We start from the raw sequence: 12404 nt of genomic DNA on the forward strand, positions 1-12404 counted from the left end.
GGCGCTCCGGTTTCCTCCCACAATCCAAAGACATGCAGGTTAGGTGGATTGGTGATTCTAAATTGGCCCTAGTGTGTGCTTGGTGTGTGGGTGTGTTTGTGTGTGTCCTGCGGTGGGTTGGCACCCTGCCCAGGATTGGTTCCTGCCTTGTGCCCTGTGTTGGCTGGGATTGGCTCCAGCAGACCCCCGTGACCCTGTGTTTGGATTCAGCGGGTTTGAAAATGGATGGATGGAAGTTACTCGCTACCCACAGGTAACTGGACAGATCAGGACCGCATTGTGCTTCATCGCAGCATTCGAGACTGCAAGCCCAGGACAGTACGCTAGGTGACACTAGAGAGCACCGCTCATGCCGTCTCTATTCCGCCGAATTCGACTGTTGTGCAAATGGTCTCGCCCCGGAGGGTTTTTTTCTGTCAGTCACCATGGAGGTACAAAGCGCAGAGGCATGGCGGCGTTCTCTTCTGATTTAATGGACTGGCGAGAGACAAAGCGCTCTGTAGAGAAACAGTGCCGTTGTTTTTTTGTTGCGCTGTGCATTTATTTTTCGCGCGAATGAATGAGCGCAGGAGGACACGCGTTTCCTACCCAGCCGATGTCTTTGCCTGGCAGTCTGCGATTGTTTTAGAAGCGCAATGCTCAATCGGAGAGCTTAATCCTTTTGCAGCTTGAAGAAAGACAGAAAAAGAGAGAGAAAGAAACAAAGGAGACATTTTTGTACATTTTTAAATTAGATATTATTGTTATGCGTTTTAAATGGAACTTTATTTTCTTGGAAAGTGGTACCGCGGCAACTTTGCCTGTTTTCTTCTGCACCCTCTCGCGAGCTGAGAGCGCCTCCGTAGAAGACTGCGAAGCGGGATTTTTTCCTTTGGGATTGGATTGATAGAACAACTCAAAACCGCGGCTGGAAGCGCGGCCTGCGGGACCGGCACCGGGAACTGACGCCGGGAGGGGACGGGACCGGCAGCAACTAACCCGTTCTTTACTGAAGATTCTTCCTCTCCCACTCCTCTTTTTGTGTTCTTCTTATCAATTATTTGCATTGTGGAGGGGACCAGAATGGCGTCCTACGTGGATAACAGTTTCCGACAGGCGGTGATGAAAAATCCGGCAGAAAGGACGCAACAGGTCAGAAAAAAAAACCTGTGATCGGAGTTCATTAGAAAGTGTTTATAAGTTTATCGTCATAACAACATGCCTAAATTGCAGATGTTATTAACTAACGTCCGGGTAGCTGGGGGTAGTAATGTGTGCCGACTCTCTACCTCCGGCGCATCGCCGCCTCAATGATGAGAGGGAGAGGCGGCGCGGGGATCGATCAGGCAGCCCTTAGTGAAGGGTGGGGACGGGACAAGTCGTAGCGGAGATTTGATGAACTGTGTGCGAAGAGACAACCGTTAAAATTGGCAATCGGCGCAGAAAGTTGTGCCTGCTTTGCCTAAAGACATAATTTTAATAGAATCGTCTGATTTGGTGATATTTTCTTACGTGGTTGGAATGTATTTACTGGCTAAGGCATTCTTGCTAATGTACAAGTAGGCATCCTATCGCGGTGATCGAATCCGTCTGGTACGGATATGGCAGTGAGTTAAGCACATCGAGTACAGAGTAATCTTCCGATGAACAACAATAGTTTTTGTTGTCTTTCAAATGTTGTATTGTATTCATACGTTGATGACAGTTGCCTGCTTAGGTTAAAACTAAAGTTTAGAAACTTTGCTTCATTGGTCAGACTAGATGCAGGTAGCACTTATGTACTTAATAAACCAATTGATCTAAATTTGGAGTCGTGGGGTGGTGGAGGCAATCCAGGCAGCACTGGATACAAGGGAGGTGACAGCCCTGTACAAGTTTCCAGTCCATCACAGGGCCCACATGCAACTGGGGAGCTAGTTTAATGCTAGCAGTCAACCTTGCCTGCAAGTTTTTTGGTTGGTGTTTTAGAAAAAGCCTAACTTAGAATGCCGGATCTGTGATTCATTGTCTTAAATTTGAGTATAGGGTGTTCATTTAAAACCAGTGATGATGCTGATGGGTGGTGGTGCTGCTGCTGCTGTATGCACTGTTCTTATGCTGGCCTGGCTACTGTTTTTTTTGGGCCTTCTGCATGTTTTTGCTTTATTCAGATTTACCTTTTTGTGTATTCCACTTAACCTAAACTGCATATTTGGAAGGGTGATTGAATGAATGTATGTTTGTGCTTTGTGACGAAGTTGCTTATCATTTAGGGGTACTTGTGTACTAAACCGACGGACGGCTTGACAAAGGAAAACAGAATTGTTTTGACGAATTCATTTATTGGGAGTAAAAAATATATATAGAAATTTAAGGTTTCCCCCTACCCATTCTAGTGTTGGGCTCCGTGCGGGAGGTTTCACTGCTGTCCGTTTAGTACACAAGTACCCATTTAGGTTTACGTTGGAGGTTACTGAGATAGGTCTTGATACCCCTGCTTCTGTGCCCCTGCACTGGAGTAAGCAATTTTTGGGTTGTCTAATGCAGTAGTGAAGTCTCAGGACCATACTTCTGATCTCTTTCTCTCCTTCTGTAGTGTCTGGATACTGATTTTTTTTTTTTTTGTTGTGATGGTTTCCGCGACTTGTGTAGTTTTTTTAAAATGTTCCAGGGGTATCTGATGGAGCCTTAAAATTAGCTCTACGTTAGTGAACATGCTTACTTGTGTGACTGGCATCCCATCATGGGTTGGTGTGGTTCCTGTTTTGTACCAAACAGTAGTTGGATTGGCGCTGGCTCACTATAAATTTAGAACTTAGCTGGAAGTAGTTTAATTTTCCTTTTGTTGATTTTAAGCAGCTTTCGAATTGTCATCTCAAAGAACATCTAGAAGCACATTCTCAAATGCGAGCCTCTCCTGTAATGCCATTTCCATGATCTGCTTGCCCTGTATAAGTGCAGCTGCTGCATTTTGAGAAATACAAATCTTAGTACTTTAGAAAGTCTGTTTCCATAAAGTTGTTATATAGTGTCCCACCCATGTACAGCTGAGAGCCCATTACATATTTTAAAAGTATAAAAACAAAACACTGAGTAATGAGATAAACACCATGAAAAGGGGGAAACCATCAAAGATATCTGTTTAATCCAGTCAGGTGTTGAGACGTTAAACCAGCATTGGGTATACAGTATGAATTGATGTCAAATGGAAGAAAATAAAGGTGAAAGAATGGGGCTGTTTGGTGGCATAGAGGGGGCCATGGTTGTTGTTTCGCAAAGTTTTATTATTAACCTGCTTGCTTATTTGACATTGAGATAATAAGGTTAACTGTGGAGCTTAATTATAACAATTGACCTTTTATGTTGCTTATATGCTTGACTCATCTCATCAAAAGTAGCCATTTTTTAATTGGATTTAATTTAATTTCACCTCAGGGTGGGGGCTAATTTTTTTTTCACACTTTAGCCCATCAGATTCTAGTTTTTGTGCTGAACCTCTCCATTCCTGTATGATTTTCTTCTCACGTTACATTGCATGTGTGAAGGTGAATTGGTGGCTCCTGTATTGGCTTACTGAGAGCCAATCCCTGGTTCTTGACTTGCACAAAATGATGCATGGACAGACACTGGGATTCCCTGCTATCCAGAACTGGATAAATGGGTTGGAAAAGAGATGACTGGTTAGAGTTGTATTGTATTCTTCTTTTTTGTGAAGCAATTTATATAATAACAACAAAGTTCATTACTATAGCTCATCTTAAAGGGCCGAACATCTCAAAGTGCTTTACAAGAGGTTAATAAAAAAAAAAAAAAAAAAATATGAGTTATACTTTACATCAGAATATACTTTACTAGCTGTGTAAGCCCATGCTGTAAGAAGCCCGGGCTCCTAGAAACTATTGATGTCGTCAGAAATAAAATTGAAATGCAGAGTCGGCGGTTTCGTTTGGTGGACATGCTCGCCCCCCTAGTCTATCCGCGGCTAAGCGAATTTCTCTCTCCTCGAAGGTTTCGTTTTGCCGATGTGCTCACCTCGCTTGTATATCAGCGGCTAAGTGAGTTTATCTTTTGTCGGTGATTTCACTTTGGTGACAGAATCTCTCTTTCTTTTAGCTTCATGCTGTAGCCTCGCACTTCTTTCTTCTTCCGACTCTTTAACTTGGTGATGCCTTGCCAGCTCTTTGAGCTATTTGCTGTAGCCTCACTCTTCCGGGCCGGCCAGACAGACAGACAGACAGACAGACACACACACACACACACTTCCACATGTAGACATTTATATATAAGATATGTTAGTGCAGTTAAAGCTATGTTTTTTTAGCTAGGGTTGAATCAGCCTTTCACAACATCTTATGTGCTTTAGTAAGAGAAAATAAGCTATATGTACTTTCAAAAAGCTATCATGGTGAATAAACTGTGATTGCCTGCTTATTATGATAGGGTGGCAGATACTGGACACTTGTTCATGTATTTTCTTTCTGAAACTTCAAATGTCAGTGGGGCTCAGCTCTGCAGTTTATGTTCACCTGCTAGATGGTTTTGTCTTCCTGACTAACCTCCGACAGAATATTCCCGCACTCATTTCATGCTCAAAGTCTCATCATAGTGCCAGGCTATTGTCATCTGATGTTTGACTTGGTATATGTCAGTATGTATTAGAATTGCTGATATTATGTAATTTTTTTTTACTTTGTAACCACAGACAGATTATGTGACTTGCTCACTGTGACAGAGGCAGGTATTAAACTGGCATCGATGTGGTTTAAGACCCAAGATCTAAGCCAAACTACCTGCCAGTATCATTAGTTAAAATATGTCCTTGTAAGCTGCAGCTGTAATATATTTCCAAAGTAAAAATAAAAAACAAATGCTGCCTTTTATAATGATCGCCATACGTAACTGTTGCGCAGATGCCGAATAGTATTTAAATGTACGGTAGTTGCCAAGGCAGGTTAATTTACTCTGACCGTGTCACACTGCAAATAATTGAGTATGTTTTCATTTGCGCCCTCATGTTTTAAAGCCCAGCAAGATAATTTGCTAGACTGTAGCATCTTGTGGAAAAGAAGTGACGGTTTTTTGTACCTGAAGCCTTATGGTTTCCAGGCAAAAGCTATAAATATATAAATGCAAAGCCAGGCTTTTGCAGAAAGAGAATATCTGAATTCATCCCTATGTTTATCGATGAATAATGTTCCCCTTGGAACTCTGTGATTTTATTTTTTTATTAAGTAGGCCTTGTGATATATTGCCGCTCCATCCAGTGTTGGCTGCGGAGAATGTTGATGGTCAGAAGGCTGGGCTAAAACATCTTCTTGGTTTGACACACGTTCTGTGGAACACCACTCGGTATTTCCACTGTGAAGTCAGTCTCTTGCTTTGAGGAAGGAGCGAGTTTGTTAAGTGACTATTTGAATAACCATGTTACTTATAGACATGCTAGACTCTGCGGTTTATTGTATTTTCAGGTTTACATGCCCCTTAACACAATCCCGACCAAGACTGAATTGCTTTGAAGGTTGAAGATTGTAGTTGAGGAAAGCGCTATACAAATGTAAAGCTTTATTATTAGTTTTTCCATATATGAAAATTTATCATGGCTGATGTGACTTAATCTCATTTGCTCAGGCAATGAAAGTGAATTCAGTTACCATTTTTTGAAAAGAGGAATTTGAGTTTGGAAGAAATTAGCAGTTGAAAGTTTCAGATTTACTTAGTTGTTTTTTAATGAATTTGCTCCCCAACCATTTCAGGTATTAAGTGGAAACTCTAAAGGAACTTGCTTTAAATCATGAAGAAATAACTGGATTCCTAGTATTTGTTTCATAATTGCTAAGAATAAGTACTTTTCCCTACATGTTCTTAATATAAAGTAACAAAATAGGTCTGTCTTGAAATGTAAATGGTAAATTAAAAGTGGAATACATTGGACCTGGCAGAAAACTTTTGAAAGGCTTTGAATATTTATTTACTAGCTGAGTTACTTGGTGTAGCCCGGGTGAGAAAGTGGAAAAGTATAAAAATAATTACGTATTGTCCCTGCTTTATGCTTGCTAGGATAGGCTCAAAGCTTACCCTGGCAGACTGATGCAAGTGCAACTAACTGTCTCTTAATGTGGACAATAAGAAAGAGATGATTGTTGACTTCATGACAGCCCTTGTTGTTTGCACCCCACTGCACATCGAAGGATCAGCAGTGGAACTGATCAGGAGCAGGGTATTCATTGGTGTGCACCTAGCAGCTGATCTTACTTGGTCAATTAACATGACCTCTATAGCAAAGAAGGTATAGCAGCATTTCTGCTTTCTTTGTCATTTGAGAAAGGCATAGCAGCATTTCTGCTTTCTTTGTCATTTGAGAAAGGCAAGACTATCTCGCCACATTCTACAGGGACGTCTTCGGGAGTGTTTTAACCAGTTGCATCACTATCTGGTTTGGGAACTGTCAGTATCTGAAAAGCGTACAGCATTCTGAAGGACCCCTCCCACAGTCTCTTTGTCCCACTTCCATCTGCCAGAAGATACTGTAGCATCTGAACCAGTTCTGCCAGGTACTTTAACAGCTTCTACTCATTGGCTGCCTGGACTCTGAATTCTGGGCTATCCCCCTGTCCTCAGATCTGCCCCTAGTAGCAAATTTATATGCAGTACATTTGTTACACTTGTCGCTACTTTTTATTGTTAATTTAACTGATAGTAATAATTTGAAATAAATAAGATCTATTCACTTGCCTCTTATTTATTTTTAATTATTTATTCATCTATTATCTTATAGTTCTTTACCCATCTTGCACTTATTCTGTGTTTATGTGTATTTTGAATTGTGGCCCAAGGGAACATTATTTTGTGCTGTTGTATGCTGCAATACATTCATGGATGGTAAGACAGTAAAACCAGTTGACTTGTACACAGCCCTGCTCTGGGTTTAGAAAATGGATGTGAATTACCAAACATTATTACCCCTAAAGATCTTACATGTACTACTTAACTCTTAAAAGTCAGGAACTGAATTTAGTTATAAAGTTGCAGAGAACCAGAGCCTGTCCTGATTGCAATGCTGAACCGGTAAAGATGCCAGTCTGCCTCAGGGCACATTGACCCGCTCATACTAGGCAGATAACTTGAAATGTGGAGTCCACATGGACATTGACTGGCTGGGATTTGAACCAGCAAGGCTAACCGTTCTACTTTTGTAACACCCCAGTGTAAATTTTCGGTAGTTGAACTGATTTGTATAGTTTGGGGTACTGCAGTTGCTGCAAAGAAGCAACCTATTAAGTAAAAAACAGTAAAAGGCAGAGAAAGTTAGAAAATTTATAATGTAGATTTCAGGAACATTTCTAGAATTGAGTAAAACAGCATGTATTAAGTTGCAGTTTTATTGATGAAAGAAAGTAGATGTTAAAGTGGAATTTGTTGGATCAGTGGAGACTGTAGATCTAGCTATGGAAAATTAGTTTGTTAGGCAGTTAATCTACAGTGCAGCAAGGCAACAGAATAAAAGAAGCAGAGGGGTGTGTTTTGGTGCACTGTTCAAAACATCTTTTATTAATCTTGGGGATCAGCTTAACTTGAAGCATTGCTTATATTACAGCATGTGGATTGGACATTTTACAGTTTGATTGCATTGTATGAGCCATCTTTTAATAAGCTTAGTCCAATTTTAGTGTAGCCATTCTCTTCAACATCAGATGAATGATGTGAATGCATGAACCAGCCTTGAATGTGTTGGGTTGGTTAATGTTTTTGAGATATATATATATATATATATATATATATATATATATATATATATATATATATATATATATATATATATATATATATATATATATATATATATATATATATATATATATTGTTGTTTTTCAAAACTACAGACAAACTGATGATAATACGGAACACATTAACAAATATGTAATTAATTTATTTTTATATGGTTGACAAAGTAACTTACAAGATTAGATTACATTCGTTATTTGCATAACTTCTTTAGGAGTCAGAGATGGGCATCAAATAAGCAACCTAGTCGTTTAAGTCCAGTGCTCCAGTCACTACACCACAATGGAACTATACTGAGGCTTAATAGTGCAAAAAATTTGGACATTCATATTTTTTCATCTGGATGAGATTAAATATTTTGTTTTTTGTTGGTAATTAATATCCATCCATCCATCCTTCCATTATCCAACCTGCTTTATCCTAACTACAGTGTCACGGAGGGTCTGCCGGAGCCAATCCCAGCCAACACAGGGCGCAAGGCAGAAAACAAACCCCGGGCAGGGCACCATCCCACCGCAGGGTACTTTAATATAGAGTTCAATTTTCACTTTGACATTAGAGGCTTTTTCAGTTGATCAGTCCCAAAAAAGACAAATTAAATCCATTATAATTTCTTCTTTGTACAATACAAAATGTGAACGTTTCTAAGAAGAGGTGAATACTTTTTATAGGCGCAGTATGATTGTATTTCATGGATAGTTTTGATTGATGTAGTTTAGATGAGAAGTGTTTTGGTTTTTTATATGTATCAATAATCGGTTGCAGTGTCAGCGGATGGTTATTGCAGTCTTCCTAATTTGAATATTGTAGTGAGAAGCCAATACATGCTGCGTGTTTGACAGTAGCTGCTTCTTGCTTTTTTTTTCTGAGACTTGCATCAGTCTCATTTCATTCTGCAAAAGAAATATCAATGAAAGCGCTCCTTTTATCCGGTGTACCAAATATGCCCAGATTTAGATTGATCTGTATGTGTTTCATCTTTTAAGAGGCCCCCTATTGAACACACTGTCGGACTTCTGAGATATTGACAGATGGGCTAATTAAGAGATTTTTTGCCTTTTTTTGGCAGTTGAAGATATTGATTTTCTTTAAACCTTCTTATCCACGTAATTTCTACAGTCTTGTGTGTTTGAAGTGGGAAATATCCAGACTTCTAATACCACACGCAAAAGGAAAAAAAACATACAAATTGAAAAATGGTTAATTGTTTTTTGATGATGACTGTGTTCTGTTCAGGGGTTATTCCTGCCCTGCAGAGGTTAATAGACTCCAGCTACCCATTTCTCAGTATTGATTTGAGTGAATTTTAAAAATGAATGAGTGAAGAACCATTGTAGCTACAGCTACACTTCCACATTAGAGTGCCATGTGATGGAAAGTAGCAGAAAGGTGAAAATTAAATTCCTTTACTTGAAACAAGCGTTGCAGTATGAAGCAAGGATTATTTCAGTTAGAAAACCATTAGCATTTTCAAATTTGTCACTTTGTTTGTTTTGACAGACATGAACTATTTTTCTTCCTTGCACCAAGTCTTGCTACAGATAGCTTCGACCCCACACAACCACGAATTGAGCTTGAGAATTGAATAGGTTATGAGTTTAGGGAAAGCAGTAGTGCCCATTTGTTCAGTCCTTGAATTGACTCCACATTGCTGAATTTTTTTTTTTTTTTAATTATGCGGGAACATCCAGTTTCTACTCTAGTGATACATTTCAGGGTTACAGCAGATTGGGAGTCAACCTGGGCAGGGTCATTAATTTATCTTGGTGGTTTAGTCACATACAGTAACATACTACATCAGTGGGTTTCATCTGATACGATAGCATGTAGTGGAAACGGCAGGAGGCAGCGTCTATTTGAATGAGCAATAGTATAAAAGTGAGCACACGACAACTGAAACTAAAATGTGTTGTCCAGATTTTGAAATACTGACTGAATTTGTCCACGTTACTGCACATCATCCTGTCTAAGGTTTATTAACTCAGCAACTGAAATGGTTCACTCTGTTACCATCACTCTAGTGATGAATCATTCTCACTTTAGAATGCTGATGACTTCATCCAGGGGAACTTTGGAAGGAACATACCTTTTGCTAGCGTGTTCTGTTTGTGGATACATCAAGCTAGACCTGCTGTATTCAAATGTTAATATACCTGTATATAAGTGTTAATATGTGCCTCAACTGGGCAGATCTGACCACATCTTACTCTTGCCTACAAACCTGTCTTCAGACAGAACCAGCTCTCTTATTAGGCAAGGCAGGAGTTCTTGTGAGTGTTTGGGGGTTTGTGGCTTGTTATTGTGTTTATTGTTTTCTTGAGTGTCTGAGTTTTATTTTCCTGTGGGGAACAAATGTTGAATTATCTACTGTGGCATAAAAATGTTTGGGCACCCTTGCTGAAAATGTCTGTTACTGTGTATATTTAAGTGAGCAGAAGATGAACTGATCACTAAATGGCATAAAGTTAAAGATCACACATTTCTTTTCAGCGTTATATGTAAGATTAGTGTATTGTTTTTGTTTTGTACAGTTGTACAGTGAAAAAAGGAAAGGGGCACAATGCAGATTTTTGTAACCCCAAGATATTTGAGGTCTCGGATAAGTTTTGCCAAGGTCTCAAACCTTTATTAGCATGTTAGGGTTGTGGCTTGTTACCTATTCACAGTAATAGACTTTTTTGAAGCAAGGGTGTCCAAACATTTGAATACCACTGCATCCCTTTGTCTAATCTTGCTTGATATAGGACTTAAGCTCTTTAACACTTTTGGGCCTAAATTGGAGTATTTTGTACTTCATTAGGTGCTACACTTTTTTTAGTGAGAGGTAGGTCTGTACTGTAGGCAGGCCTACCTAGCCGCCTGCACTGTCTGTGAAGCAAAGTTGTTGTAATACGTGCTTGAATGTAGCTTAGTGTTGTCTCACTAAAATAAGCAGGACATCCTAGCAAATGGCATTCTCTAGATGGCAGCATATGTTATTCCAAAATGCATGTTTTCTTCAGCGTTAATGGCATCTTAAAAGTTTACAGTTTAATGAGCATTAACACACACCCATACCATGACTGAACACTAGCTTGTAAATTTGGCCTATCTAACAATTGAGATGATCCTTTTTTTCTTTGTATTTTCTGACAATGATTTTCGGAAGTACTCTACAGCCCATGTTATATTCATTGCATTAGGGTTTTGTTTTATATGCAGTGCCATCTTAGTGCCCAAAGATCATGAGCATTCATTATTGGTTTACGACCTTGCCCTTTATGCACATTGATTTTTGACAGATTATTCAATCTTTTAATGATGTCCTAGCCTATAGATAGTAAATCTTTAAATTCTTTTCCATCACACATTGAGAAATGCTGTTTTTAAGTTGTTCAGCTGTTAGCTTGGTTTCTATTTCCCATGTGAAGCCTGTGTGCAGACTGCAGCAAAGCAACACACGCAGTGAGGAACCAAAACGCATTTATACTTGCTGCAGCTTATTTGATCAATAAGTCGATCATCTAGTCAGAAAGTAACAGTGTTTGGTCAGTGTCACATAGCTAAGAAAAGAGGATGGAAGAAGAATTGCGTCTGCTATTATTGACTTTAAGAGGAAGAAAAGGAGAAGGTTGAGTGTCAGAACAACTGACCAAAAACAATGAAGAAAGGTTGAGTATAATGGTGCGTACGCACAGAAATGTTGCGTAAGATCATTTCCACGTTCAAATCACGATATATAAAACCTACACTTGGCGTAAAGCCACACACATTTCCATGGTACCTCATTCCCTGTCATACGCAAGTTCTATGCTCGGTTTTGCAGACTGGCGGCACCCAGCGTCAAAGCAGTGCTACTGATCCTGTGTGGTTACTCTTTATTTTCCTTACGCGGCTTTATAAATACACTGAAACTAACCGCATATTGTTTATTAGTGTAATGCATCTGATTGTAATTAACTTGTAACAATATAATGGTCCAGGGAATAGCCATAGTATTCCAAATACCATAACTGCTTTAGCGTTGTTACTCTCACTGCACCTTTTTTTTCTTCTTTCAGCTGCTCCCATTAGGAGTTGCCACAGCGGATCATCTTTTTCCATACTACTCTCACTGCACCAGTCGGAGTATTTATATCACTGTATCTGAGTGGGGAATCACAGCAGCAGCTGATCATAAAGAGAATTATCGGTATACAGCATCAAGCCCACGCTGCCTCAGCCACGGCAAAACGCTTCAGAGACTTTCCTGTACGGACCTCGCGGTTCAGAAACAGTTTCATCCCAAGAACTTTAAACAATCAATCAGTCCATCAAGTGCTCCTTGTAGAACTGTTTGTACTTATAAGTACAATCACCTCACTGTAAACTTGCACAACAGTTATAATATTGCACAACCTCTGCCACTTTATAAAGTTCATATTTACATATGATGATGATATCATTTTTAAAATGAAATGCAGCAAAATATGTTGATTATATTATATAGATAAAACTTTAACTTCATTTAAATAATCTGTATTGTTAATAATTAAACATGTGAGGACACGGTGCCGCAGCGCTACCTAGTTCACGGATTGATCCTACCTTGTGCTGTATTCTTTCTGGTGCTGACACAACACTGGAAAGATAGATGGATAGAATAATTAAATATGTACTATAAAGATACAGTATTTCACTGTTCC

The 12404-nt window shown here is 39.3% G+C and overlaps 1 protein-coding gene across 7 annotated transcripts in view; it reads left to right on the plus strand.

Moving 5' to 3' along the window:
- The first annotated feature begins 383 nt into the window (after positions 1-383).
- The window catches only part of rapgef2 (Rap guanine nucleotide exchange factor (GEF) 2), a 388985-nt gene continuing 376964 nt past the window's right edge, over positions 384-12404 (plus strand). For 6 of the 7 annotated variants that reach the window (XM_039750318.1, XM_039750321.1, XM_039750319.1 and 3 more), the window contains exon 1: positions 395-1131. In XM_039750318.1, the coding sequence (XP_039606252.1) occupies positions 1063-1131 (69 nt within the window). In that variant the 5' untranslated portion in view covers positions 395-1062. Of the gene's footprint in view, positions 1132-12404 lie in introns of all 7 variants that reach the window. The other variant, XM_039750324.1, reaches the window with a different exon arrangement.

Source organism: Polypterus senegalus, chromosome 4 (assembly GCF_016835505.1).
Source record: "Polypterus senegalus isolate Bchr_013 chromosome 4, ASM1683550v1, whole genome shotgun sequence".
Classification (NCBI taxonomy): Eukaryota; Metazoa; Chordata; class Cladistia; order Polypteriformes; family Polypteridae; genus Polypterus; species Polypterus senegalus.